The 12,500-nt window shown below is 41.0% G+C and overlaps 1 protein-coding gene across 1 annotated transcript in view; it reads left to right on the forward strand.

The window, feature by feature from the left end:
• The window catches only part of LOC122808197 (transient receptor potential cation channel subfamily V member 6-like), a 346,314-nt gene that overhangs the window by 11,802 nt on the left and 322,012 nt on the right, over positions 1–12,500 (forward strand). Inside the window, exon 2 of the mRNA XM_044079164.1 lies at positions 2,737–2,859. Within this exon, the coding sequence (XP_043935099.1) occupies positions 2,737–2,859 (123 nt within the window). The remainder of the gene's footprint in view (positions 1–2,736; positions 2,860–12,500) is intronic.

The following is a 12,500-nucleotide window of genomic DNA, read 5'->3' on the forward strand; positions in this document are numbered from 1 at the left end:
TTTAAGAACAAACTGCACTGTTGTTTGCAGAGTTTTAAGTGCTGGGCTGGGCTAGGCTAGTGTTCTGCCTGTGTTATTGCCTGATTCGGGTTGTTTCCACCTGCTAGCTCTACTAGTATCACCTGGTAGCTTCCTGCTATTTGTTGTGCTTCTTTTTTCCTTTCTGTTTCCTCAGGGGGAGCAGCGCGCATACCAGCGCAAACACGCTCACAGCAGCTCACACATGTGCATACATGCTTAGACTGACTAAAACTTGCTTATTCAGGCTAAAACGTGCGCACACCAGTGCAAACAAGTTTAGAGGTCTTCCAACAGCCTTATACATGCTTAAACGCATGCACTCATGCTTCCACGCATGCACTCTGTCTTACTCAAGTTTACAGGCGCGTACACGTGCGCATACCCGCTCAGCAAGAAACTTTGGTGTTATTCACAGTATACACCTTCCATTTCTTGGCTTTCCCTGGCCTACCTGTTGACACCCCTCTTTCCATGATGTCTAACTGATACCTAACAGATGCCACTGTCCTCCAGTGAGCTGCACTACTTTCTTACATACCCCCCTTGTGATGTCTCCTATCTCCTACTCTGTTCCTCCCCATATCCTACTACTACACGCCACTGACTGTGCTCATTTGCTATGTAAAAGTGGGATTCACTATCTCATTTACATAGGATTGCCTACTAATGCTTGGTTACATGTCTTAGACTGGGATTCTCCCCTTAGCAACTCCTACTCGGTGGCCATGTTGTCTTCAGCGTGCTATTCCCTTGCATTGAAATTTGACAATGTTCATAAATTCCATGTTTGTGGCTTTTATTGCCTTATTTTATGATTTTTATAGCACACCCCATTTGCGCGGCGCTGTGCTGCGCTTAAACATTGGAAATCGGCAAAAAAAAAATTATTTTTATTTTAATTTTGCATCAGGGAAAATTTCCAGTGGCCATATATTTGGCCATTGGCATGCTTCCCCAACCATATGCAACCTTTATTTGGAGCTGACAAGGCTCCATTGTGCTATTTGCAGAACGGTACTCAGTTGTCAACTGAGTACATTTCTGCAGCTAACACGTCTCCTACTCTGACAGGTTTCTGCTTCCTGGATCGCAAATTTACCTCATTTGCATGCCTTTCGGCTGCAAGTGAGGTAATTTGCATATCACAGCCCTCTCCGTGTAGGAGATGTGTTAGGAGCACTCTTACACACCCCTACAGGCTGTTCGTGGATCGCTCGTCAGACATGATGGCTGCATGGGGTCTTACTCTACTCGTAGACTGCGTGCAAGCCATCGTGAATCCGACCCAGCATCTTTGTTCCACAGGATTTTCATAGATATTTCTCCAAAATGTATCTATTTCTTCTTTTTTGATGTTTTTTTCAATTCCTTTTGCCGCGTCTCCCAGTTCTCTACAAAATGTTTTTGGGTCATCAATAAATTGCTTATTTTGTACTTTTCCTTTATATTTATCTGCATATCTTCTAGGATTTTCTGCCTGTGTGGATACTTTAGTTTATTATTTGCAATAGTACACAATAGATCCTGATCTGTTCTGATACTGTGCATTGCTTTTATCACATCTATCTTTGAGTATTTTTGTTGCTCTCTTCCCTCTTCTGTACTCTTCCATCAGTGACGCTTCTCATCTTAATTGCTTTATACTTTTCTCTATTAGATACTTCCATAATGGCATTTGATTTCTCCCCTTCCGTTCCCTTACTGCCCCATATTTTTGTGGTAAGACTACGTGTTATTAATTTAGCTGCACAGTAATGTATTGTGTTTACTTCTGTTATAGCACGGTGTTTAGTGACTTTGTCTATGCATCAGTAACTCATGCAGCAGGAATGATAGCGAGTGGTGGTATCAGTAGGGACCACCTGCTGACATGGGGCCCTAAGCAGGTGCGTAGAGAACCTTGTGTTGGATCCATTTCTGCTCATTGATGCATCCTTTTAAGCTAAATACTGATGTACACACACACACACTATAAAAAATGTGTGTGACACACATATATCTACAAATAATATAATGTATATGTGCATGCACACACTTAGCCTTTGTTGACAAGGCTTGCAAAAAAAGTGGACAGTTTAGAAGGGAGTGTGGAAATTACAGTATAAAAATGCACATTTTGTAAAAGTGGCAAATGCAGTTATTCAGCATCAGGTAATTGCAAGTCAGTGTGACTAACATTTATTAAAAATGCTGATGTGTACAATTAGGCAGATTTTTAATGTCCTGTAATTATTACAAGAAGTTTCTTTTATAAGTTTGACTAAATGCACATCCAGTATTGTCATTAACAGTTTGCAAATAAAGTGAAACCATATGAGCCTCAGTCATTAGTCAAAAAACTAAATCTGTTGGGCAGATATTAGTAGACCTCCTACCATGGAGTGCAACTTGTGAATAAGAGATCGCCTGGCGGTAAACTGATGTACTGCTTGCACAAGACCATGAGACAGTATGTGTGAATAAGACCCCCCATCAGTTTTGCACAGTATACTGCCTGTGCATGAATAAATCAAAATAAAACATATTTCGGTATGCTGGTGGGTGAGATGCATTGTGTTTAGGTTGCATTCAGAAAACGGTGAAGCAATGACACCATGTGTTGATGCAGCTAATGGTGATCGATGAGCTACTTAGTTGGCTGGCTGTTTTTATTGCACTGGGGCTACAAGCTGGCAGATCATGCTTGTGCTGAATTGTTTGATCTTTCTTTTCTAGGAGCTCTGGGTGAGACTGTTCTCCATGTTGCTGCCATGTATGATAATTTTGAGGCTGCACTTATTATCCTGAAGACTGCTCCAAGTTTGATCAATGAGCCAATGACATCAGAACTTTACGCAGGTAAGTTTCCACACAGGTGCTTTTTTAATGTGACCATTTTGAATCAAGGTGAGACATCACTAAGGTACTAGTTAGTTATGTTTTAGTTACCCATCCAGATGGTTGAGATGCACGTGGTCAAAAGTACTAGTTGTTGCATTGCATCGAAGTTCAGTACATCAGTGTATGCAGTTGATCGGCCATGTGTTGCTGTTTCACTTGTAGTAGCATATGAGAAACTATCCATTATTTATTTATTATTATTTATTTTATTTTACATTTATTTACTGGGAAAGTCTGACTGGACACATGTCCTTTTTCAGTGGAGGCCCGGGGAGAAAAGCTCCACATGCAGAGTAAAATATTACATTAGACAGCAGAAATACAGTTGGATTACACGCAGTCATATATAACATACATATATTCTTATGTCTATTAATAATCCAGTTGAAAAATAATACCTTACAAAAACATAGTTTGAGCATCAAATACTACAGAGTAGTTTGGTAATATATACATCATAATAATGCAGGTAGGATGAGATATGTGTTAAAGATGGAGCTGAAAGGAGGAGTTCCAAGTAGTGGAGAGAGGGGATAGGTATGTTTAGGGAAGTAATGAGTTGGGGTGGATGGATTTGTAGAGAGTAGTTAGTGCCAAATGTCAAGTTAGGGTAAGCAGGAAAGCTGCAGACATGCAGAGGATGAAAAATAAGGCTAAGGGTGTTAGTGGTGATAGTAATGGAAAGTGGGATGTGTAGGAAGACAGTTGGATTAAGGAAAGGAAGAGCAGCCTTAGTGGGAGAGGCAGAGACATGTTAGTGGGGAAGTGTTAGTGGAGTAGTAGAGCAAGGAGAAGGAGAGGTAGTGGGGAAGTGTTAGTGGAGTAGTAGAGCAAGGAGAAGGTGAGGTAGTGGGGTAGAGTGAATAGAGGGTGAGAGAGATGTATTAGCAGGCTGAAAGCACTAATTAGAGGTTAGTCAGGGCTGGAGCAGTTACATAGCCAGTGGTGTTGTAGATGGGATTTTATGGCTTTTGTGAAGGGGGTGAGGGCAGTTGTTGCTGTGATTGTGGGAAGGAAGCTGTTCCACAGAGTTGCTGTAGAGGGAAGTGTCTGAGGAGTTACTGGCTTTGGTTACTTCTAGTATTTCATTTTTTATACATTCACTTATACTGCTAGTGGTTTACAGCACTGTTGGTGTTGTGTGCGACATTGCACACAGAAGGATGAAGGGAAATTACTTTCTTTTCCCCATCATTGTCAGATCTTGGAGTAAAGTACTGGGGGTGTGGGAGGTGCAAAGGAGCTTGCTCCTGGCATAAAACACTGCCCTTTATTTGATGGGTGTCTTTCTGGTGGTTACATTCACTGGAGAATGATAGCAATATGCTTTCTGTTCAATAACCAAATTTAAAACTATTATTTGATTCTGCATCATAAAGTTAACTTTCTGTAAAATGGAAATGCAAGTGTGGCACATGACATATGTAATGGCATAGATTAAATGCCACTTACAGTAAAATGAAAGGCATAGTATTCTTGAGGGGGAAGTTGTAAATAAGCACTAATGCCTCACACAAAAGGCATTATAGGGAAATGATGAACTACCTAGGGATGATGTGAGGCCCAATGCACAGATAGAGCCCCTCCAGCCCCTGTTCTTTTTCCTTATTGCCCACCATGGCGAACGTTATTGAGATTGCATACTGCCTATGTTTTTCATTGTATCATTTTGTAATTTTAAAATATGTTTTATGCTTAGCCAGAATAAATAAATAAAATAAAAATAAATGTTTTACTTGGTTATTGGTGTTTGAGGTAAAATATGGATGTTTATTAGGAAAATCAGTCCTTTTCCTTGTTTATTTAGAGAGTAATATTTCACTTGCTGTAGTTGTAGAAATGGTTGCTTATTTCTTAATGAATATGTGCATTTGTTTGCAGATCTGCAGGTGGGTATAGCTGCCTAGGGGTTGGATGGGTGGGGGGAGTGTTTCTATATGAATTTTTGGTGTGTGTGTGTGTGTGTGTGTGTTAAATGCATTACAAATTCCAGAAAGCATTATTTACACTATAGTATGTGCCTGACTGGAGGCATGACATTCTCTTGTGTGTCCTGTATAATAAAATGCATATTTTAGAAAACAGAGTTACTCTGAGGTTTTGTGTCTTTCGGCTTTTCCCAGTTAGGGGTCGCCACAGTGGAACTCCGGTCCGCTAATGATTGGCAGTTGATTTTTACGTACCGGCTTTCCAGGCCTGACGCACAACCTTCAACGAAGGTACACCCATTCACGCATGTCTCCATGCGGAAGATGCTCTAGCTGAGAATCAAACCGGACAGTGTCTTACTGTGAGGCGACAACGCTACCGCAGCACCACCACCGCAGCATAGAATAATCTTTATTCTAAAACACCTCCACTATACTTAACTGGAGCTGTGATTGGAGGGGGGATCTGACCAGAGTTGTGACATTTTGCTTTGCACGTTATAGTACTGGATTAGAAAGTAAAGTACTTTTTTCTTTAATATATATTTTAAATTGCCATGGTTTGACAGCTGTTTAGACATCTGTTAAAATAGCTGTCAAGCTGCATCAGTTCAAATTTTATTGAAGCTGGATCTAGTAATTTTGAGGATTATGTTGATGCTAAGAAGGTTTGCAGCAGCATGATTCCAGGTTGTGAGGAGTCTGAGATGCCTATTATTGTTTTTTATAGGTCTTTATGCAGCATGATCTGCCCCAGTGTTTCTCTGCTTTCGCTAGTGAAATTTCTAAAATTTCTGAAGGTCATTTGTAAGGTACATTAAATATTACTAATAGATTTTCCAGAAAACGCTAGCTCCATTATTGTGTGTTGTAGTTCTAGTGAATTTGTAAAACAAAGTATGGTCAGAGCAGCATTACTTCCCATTCTCCTAAGGAGACTGACAATGCTTTGCGATGGTATCAGTACATTCCTTTCTTTGCATTCACAGTCTGAGCAACTGCTAGTCATCACACACGTGTTATGAACTGCATCATATAAAGGTGTACTTCATGCTGACACACTGCGGGTTTGGCCAGAAATAAGAGATGCTGATAAGAATGAACACTGGTTCAAACTTGATGATTCACACATGCAGCAAACATTTTTCATAAAATACAGATTAAAAAAATCAGGACCATGAATCTTGCTACGCAGAAACAGCATCAGCAGCAACTTTCAAGGCACAGGAACAGAAACCTAGACCTAAGTGCTGACACATGTAAGGCACAGTGTTGGATGTGTAGAATTTGTGCTCTGTCCAGTACAGTACCAAGTACGGGATGGTGGGGGTTTTTTTTTGTATGTTTGCTTAAGCATAAGATAAAAGTTACTTAAAAATGAAAAGTATGTCACTTGCTGCTACCAGTGAATCCTGTTGCCTAATTCTGCTTTTGGTGCTGACCCAGAATCACTGCCTTGTTCTATATCTCCTACAACTGCAGACTCCTACAGCAGGGATTGGAAAACAAAGCAGGTCATGGACACCTCTGTTTATACATTAGTAATTCTTACTCCTAATAATTCTGCTTGCAGACGATTAACACAAGCTTGCTTGCTAATGATGCTTTTCATTACATTATAGTGCATTGAGCACAGTGCTGTTCTAGTCTGAGACCGCCTACACACATTCACTCTGGCACTAAAAGCTGACTAGTAAATAGCAGCAGCAGGACATGAAACTGCTTTGCTTCAACTCCCATTTTGCCTGCTGTCTGCTGCATTGCAGCTAGTACTTTGAATTAAATTGCTTACCTTAGACAGGGAATAAGTAAGGATGTCAACCACTTTAACCAGTTCCCCACTGTTTTGCCGGCTTTTAAAGCCAGCACAATACATTGTTTTTTTTTTTATCTTACTGTTGTGTTACTAGCAGTACATGGATCAGATAAATCTTCCATGCACTACAAAGAGTTATGATCGACTCACCGTTTGTAACATAGTAGTGTTGTTGACGTGAATGCCAAGATTCACCTCTCGAACTTCACTCTGGAGGGGAATTTCTTGGCGTCCATGTTTTGAAGACATATCTTATACAATGGGAGACCCGATCATAACCCCATATATACTGTGGTTAATACTCCTGTGCTTAATTATTTAATTAATCTTTAACATTTCTGCCAAAAAAGAATCCATGGGCAGCATTCATTCTCTGGAATATTTATCAACATTGAAGATGGAGGCTTGAACAGTTTGTATGAAGTAGTCTTCGCTGGAAATAAACAATTTCGACAGAGTGAACAAGGCTGAACTTTGATGTTTGCCCAGCCCATTGTATCATTGTTGTATAATCACATTGAGTCCAGATAAAGGGGAGTACTTATTAGTTGTTTGCCAGGTTTTGTGCATATTTTTATTACTCACTTGAAATAAAATGTCCATTTTTCTTTACAAGGTATGTGATATTCTTACTCTTGTTCTTGTTTGCATTTTCTGTGCACCACTTTCTAAAGATGGAATCTCAGTAGATGTGTAATGATTGCAGCAGTGTAGTACGACTGTGCATCACGTGCTGGCAGACCAGTGAGCCAGGGTCAGAATAGATGCACACTACTTTGGGATGGAGTAGCAAGGAAACCCTGAGCAAATGATCCATTTCCCCTTTCTGAAACAGCCAAAGAGTTTATGCAGATGATAGAAATGTCTTTGTGTATTGGGGGTGATGTGCAGTACTCCTAGAAGTAAGCCATATTACAGAAAAGGGATATGTTCCCCAGTTTGCTGTAGTATGTTTTGCTAATGAAGATTTGTATGTAGAGAAGCTCTACTGAGAAAAGAAGGCATACTGTTAGGTGCATTTTATAAGAAAATGAAAGTTAATGTTTATTTTTTTTTAATTGCTTTAGAATGTGGGGTCTGTCTGCAAAAGTTCAGTATTTTATGGAATAATTTATAGGGGAGCTTTTAAACTAAGGGTCTTTGGTGGTTGGGAGCTACATACAGAATTGGCTGAGATGAAATGATCAAAACAGCGACAGATAGAGGTATGTTTTGGCTGAGTGAATTGTCTCTTGCTGAGGTTTTGAATGTATGCAGTTGTGGAGGAGTTTGATATAAATATTGATTAGTGGAGTGGGACAGGGGTTAGTATTAGTATGTATTTGTGTTTAGTCTTTTTGTGGAGATGTTTGCATTATATAATTCCCATTTCTGTAGTTATGGTTTTGATTGTTTCCATGTTTTGGGATTACAACAGAAAGACATAGCAGCAGTAAGCTAAACTAGCAATATTTTGATTTATTTGTTAACCTGAATCTAAAATGATTGGGGGGGACACATATTTAAATTCAGTGCTGGGACTCAACTTCAAAAAAGAAATCTCTTACTATATTTCATTGTTTTCTGGTCTTGGGTGGGTTATTAGAAAAGGACCTCGGTAGGGAACAGTAGATGTTCTTCAAATGGTTTTATCGTACATAAGGGAAATTCTCATGTTTGTAATCCACGGCTTTTCAATCCAGTTGTCTTTGCATGGAAGAATATAAGTGTATTCAATATTCTCTTGTGGGAAAAATCTCATGGGGAAATCCTATTGTTTTGAAGGAGAGCTGCTCAACTAAAAGTCTTGTGTGCCTTGACTTGATTTTGACACTGTATGCAGTGCATAGCTGAGTCAAAGTGCTCAAAAAAGGTAGATGGGCCTGCCTTCCCACACACATTAAAAGTGACGCTCATTGGCAGTGTAGAGGGCCAGTTGTGATCTGTGAATTATTTTTTTGTAGATTTGTGGGTGTTCCTATATTTGTATAAAGGTTTTTGGCATAAATATCAATTAGCAGGTTTTAATGTTTTTTTCCAAGTTTGTGTTACATTTGGGGTGATATTTACAAAATTAACTGGATAATCTATGTCTTCCTTTTTGTGTGTCAAATTGTTATATTGGTAGCTAGTTGGGTGTTGAATACAGGTGGTGATGAGGCAAGGTTGGAAAAGTAGGGTGGAGGAAAGACTGGTATGGTGTTCATTTTGTGCAACAAAAGTGTGGTTTAACTTTGTGTTGGTGGTGGGTGTTGTCTGTGTAACAAAGTTAAATATTTCTGCCTTAACTTTGGTAGTTATAGTTGCTTGGATGACTTCAGATAGGGTTTGTGAGTGAGCAAATGTGGGTGTCTGGAGAAGGGGGGTTAAGAAGATAGGGCTTGTGAGCCCTGTGGGGAGGGGGAGGTTGCAGGATGGCTTAATACAAAGGTTGGGGGGCAGGGCAGGCAGCTTATTGGAGAGTTACAAGATGTTAGAGGCAGTTGAGCAAATGTTGTTGCAACAATGATAAACTGGGTAAGAAGCTGGCATGCAGGGGGAACTGATGAGCAAGTGATGTGGCAAGTAAGGATTACCTTGATAAGGAAATGATCATAAGTTGAGCTTTAGCTGAAACATTTAGAAGGTAGGTACAAGGCTATTGGCCATAGGGCCTATATAAGCCTAGCCAAAGGTACCCTGGCTTTCGCCACCCAAGAAAATTATTTTCCTGTGCCCCTGTCGAGCAGAGCCACAGAAGTGATCCCTGGTGTGAATTTCCCATCTCCCATCCAATCATCAAGATTTTTCTTGAAGAGTGCTAATGAGGAGCTTTGTTTGATATAGATAGGTAGTTTGTTCCAGTGTATGGGAAGTCTCTGGGACAGGAATCTAGCCCTCCAGCATGTTCTGTTTATTGTGGTGACGAGGTTTAGGTCCCTAGAGTGTGTAGCTTGTAGGGATTGGGGTTTCTTTAAGTGGAGCATGTCTAAAAGCTCTGGGTTTGACATAGCTTTGTGCGTTAGGCAGAGATCGCCTCTGAGTAGGCGATATGCAACGGAGTAAAGCTGCAGTTTTTTGAGATGGTCTGCATAGGGCATCTCTTTGAGGCTGGTAATCCTCTTTGTGAGGTATTTCTGTGGCCTTTCCAGTTGTTGTAGATGTCTTGTGAGGTACATACCAAAAGGGGCATTGTACTCTATAATGGGTCTAATGAGTGACGAGTAGAGGGGAACAATGACCTCTTTTTTCCTGGATGAGAAACCTTTTGTGATGAGGTGTGCCACATAGAAGGATTTCCTGAGTACTGTGGCGATGTGATTTTCAAAGGAGAGACTACTGTCCACCTGTGTCCCAAGGTCTCTTATCACACTTTCGGTGTTAAGTAGACTACCACCTATGTGGTAGTTCATGGGTACTGATTTTTTACCAAAAGGAATGACAATGCACTTTTTGGCATTGAGCCTGAGGCCATGGCTTTGACACCAGGCATCTGTCTCAGCAAGGCCCTTTTGTAGGATGTCCACATCTTTTGGAGTTTTGATTATGGCTCCTAGTTTGCAGTCATCTGCGAACTTAGTTAGCCGAAGACCTTCTGTGTTGGCCTGTACTTCAGCGAAGTAGATACAAACAGGAGAGGACCCAGGACTGAACCCTGTGGTACGCCACTTGTCACTGGTCTGAAGCTGGATTTGGAGTCTGCTACTTTCACAGTGTGGGTTCTGTCAGTGAGCCAGTTGGCAACCCATCTGGTAACATAGGGATTTATACCTAGTTTAGTTAGTTTATCTATAATTCCAGAGTGGGGGATGGTGTCAAAAGCCTTGGCGAGATCTAGATAGGCTGTGTGAACCACCTTACCCTCATCTACGGCTTTGGTGACTGCTTCAAAGAAGTCTATCAGGTTTAGGAGACATGATCTGCCTTTTACAAACCCGAACTGGGTGGGGTCCTGAGTTTGGAGATTACCAGTGTCATTGTTTATAAGTTCCATGATGATATGCTCCATAGCCTTGCAGACCAGGCTCGTTAGGCTAATGGGGCGGTAGTTTCTGGGGTCTGTGGTGGCTCCCCCTTTGTGGAGTGGGATAACTGTCACTGTGCACCATTCAGTGGGCACATAGCCTGAGGTGAGGCTATGATTGAACATGGTACTTAGGTGGGGCAAGTCTTAGAAGTGAGACACAGACATCTTAACAACTGTTATGAGTAGTAATGTCTATTGGTGGGGGTGGCTGGAGTGTTGGAAAGGGAATTAAAGGTGAAGGTAAGTGGAAAGGGCAGGGGAGTAGGGATCTGAGCAAGATGGAATGGGAAGCTAGGAGGTCTGAGGTTAATGGGATAAACGCATCATCCCGCATTCTTTTCCTTTCACTGGCCACACAGCCCTAGATTCAAAAGCAATTTATTTTGTGTGAAAAGTGCTGTACTGCCTTTGCAAGCATTCACAGAATAATTGCAACTTGGTGTTGCTTGTCCTGAGAGTAAACTTCTTTGAAAATTTTGGGGCAATATTCTGTGAATATGATTCTCCATAGTATCTGATAATGATTTATTTTTTAATAATTTTTTATATTAATTTCTTTGTCCATTGTTATTTATCAATGTTTATAGTCATGCGTTTCCATAATTCTTTTCCAGTTGTCTGATGCTTCAAATGACCTTAAAAATCAAGCAAGCCTAATAATGTTAAATACTGTTCTGACAAACCTTTCCTTATTTTGTTTTCTTGCATATATCCCATTTTTAAACCTTGATTAGAATCAGTAATTCATAGGTTGGTACGAGGCTATCAGCCCTATGACCTATACAAGACTAGCCATAACAATTCCCTGGCTATTTCTTCCCACACTATTTACTTCCCTGGACTCCTGTCTAGCAGGGCGACTGAAGTGATCCCCGGGGTGAATTTCCTTTCTCCCATCCAATCGTCAAGGTTCCTTTTGAAGAGGGCCAAAGAGGCACTCTACTTGATATGTATGGGCAATCTATTCCAGAGTGTGGGGAGTGTCTGGGTCAGGAGCCTATCCCTCCAGCATGTTTTGTTTATTGTGATGACAAGGTTTAGATCTCTGGAGCGTGTGGCTCTGAGGGATTGGGATTTTTTTTAAGTGGAGCATGTCCAACAGCTCTGGGTTTGACATGGCCTTGTATGTTAAGCAGAGATTGCCTCTGAGTAGATGATATGCGACAGAGTATAGCTGGAGTTTTTTTAAGGCGGTCAGCATAGGGCATCTGCTTTAGGCCTGTGATTCTTTTAGTGAGGTATTTCTGCGGCCTTTCTAGTTGTTGCAGATGTCTTGAGAGGTACATACCAAACGGGGCATTGTATTCTATAATGGGTCTAATGAGGGATCAGTACAGTGGGACAAGGACCTCCTTTTTTCTGGATGAAAAGCCCTTAGTGATGAGGTGTGCCACATAGAAGGATTTCCTGACTGTTGTGGCGATGTGATTATCGAAGGTGAGACCACTGTCCACCTGTGTCCCTAATTCTCTTATCCCACTTTCAGTGTTTATTGTACTGCCACCTATATGGTAATTCACGGATACATGTTTTTTCCCAAAGGGGATAACTATACATTTCTAGGCATTGAGCTTGAGCCCATGGCTCTGGCATCAAGCATCTGTTTCTGTAAGGCCCTTTTGTAGAGTATCCACATCATTTGGAGATTCAGTAATACCTCCCAGTTTGCAGTCATCTGCGAACTTTGTTAGCCAGAGTCCCATAGTGTTGGCCTGTACTTTAGAGAAGTAGATGCCAAACAAGAGTGGTCCCAAGACTGAACCCTGAGGTACTCCACTTGTCTGGAGCTGGATTTGGAGTCAGCTACTTTTACAGTGTGGGGTCTTTCAGTAAGCCAATTAGCAACCCATTGGGTGATGTATGGATTAAT

This window comes from Protopterus annectens, chromosome 8.part0, assembly GCF_019279795.1.
Source record: "Protopterus annectens isolate FY-2018-M chromosome 8.part0, PAN1.0, whole genome shotgun sequence".
Classification (NCBI taxonomy): Eukaryota; Metazoa; Chordata; order Ceratodontiformes; family Protopteridae; genus Protopterus; species Protopterus annectens.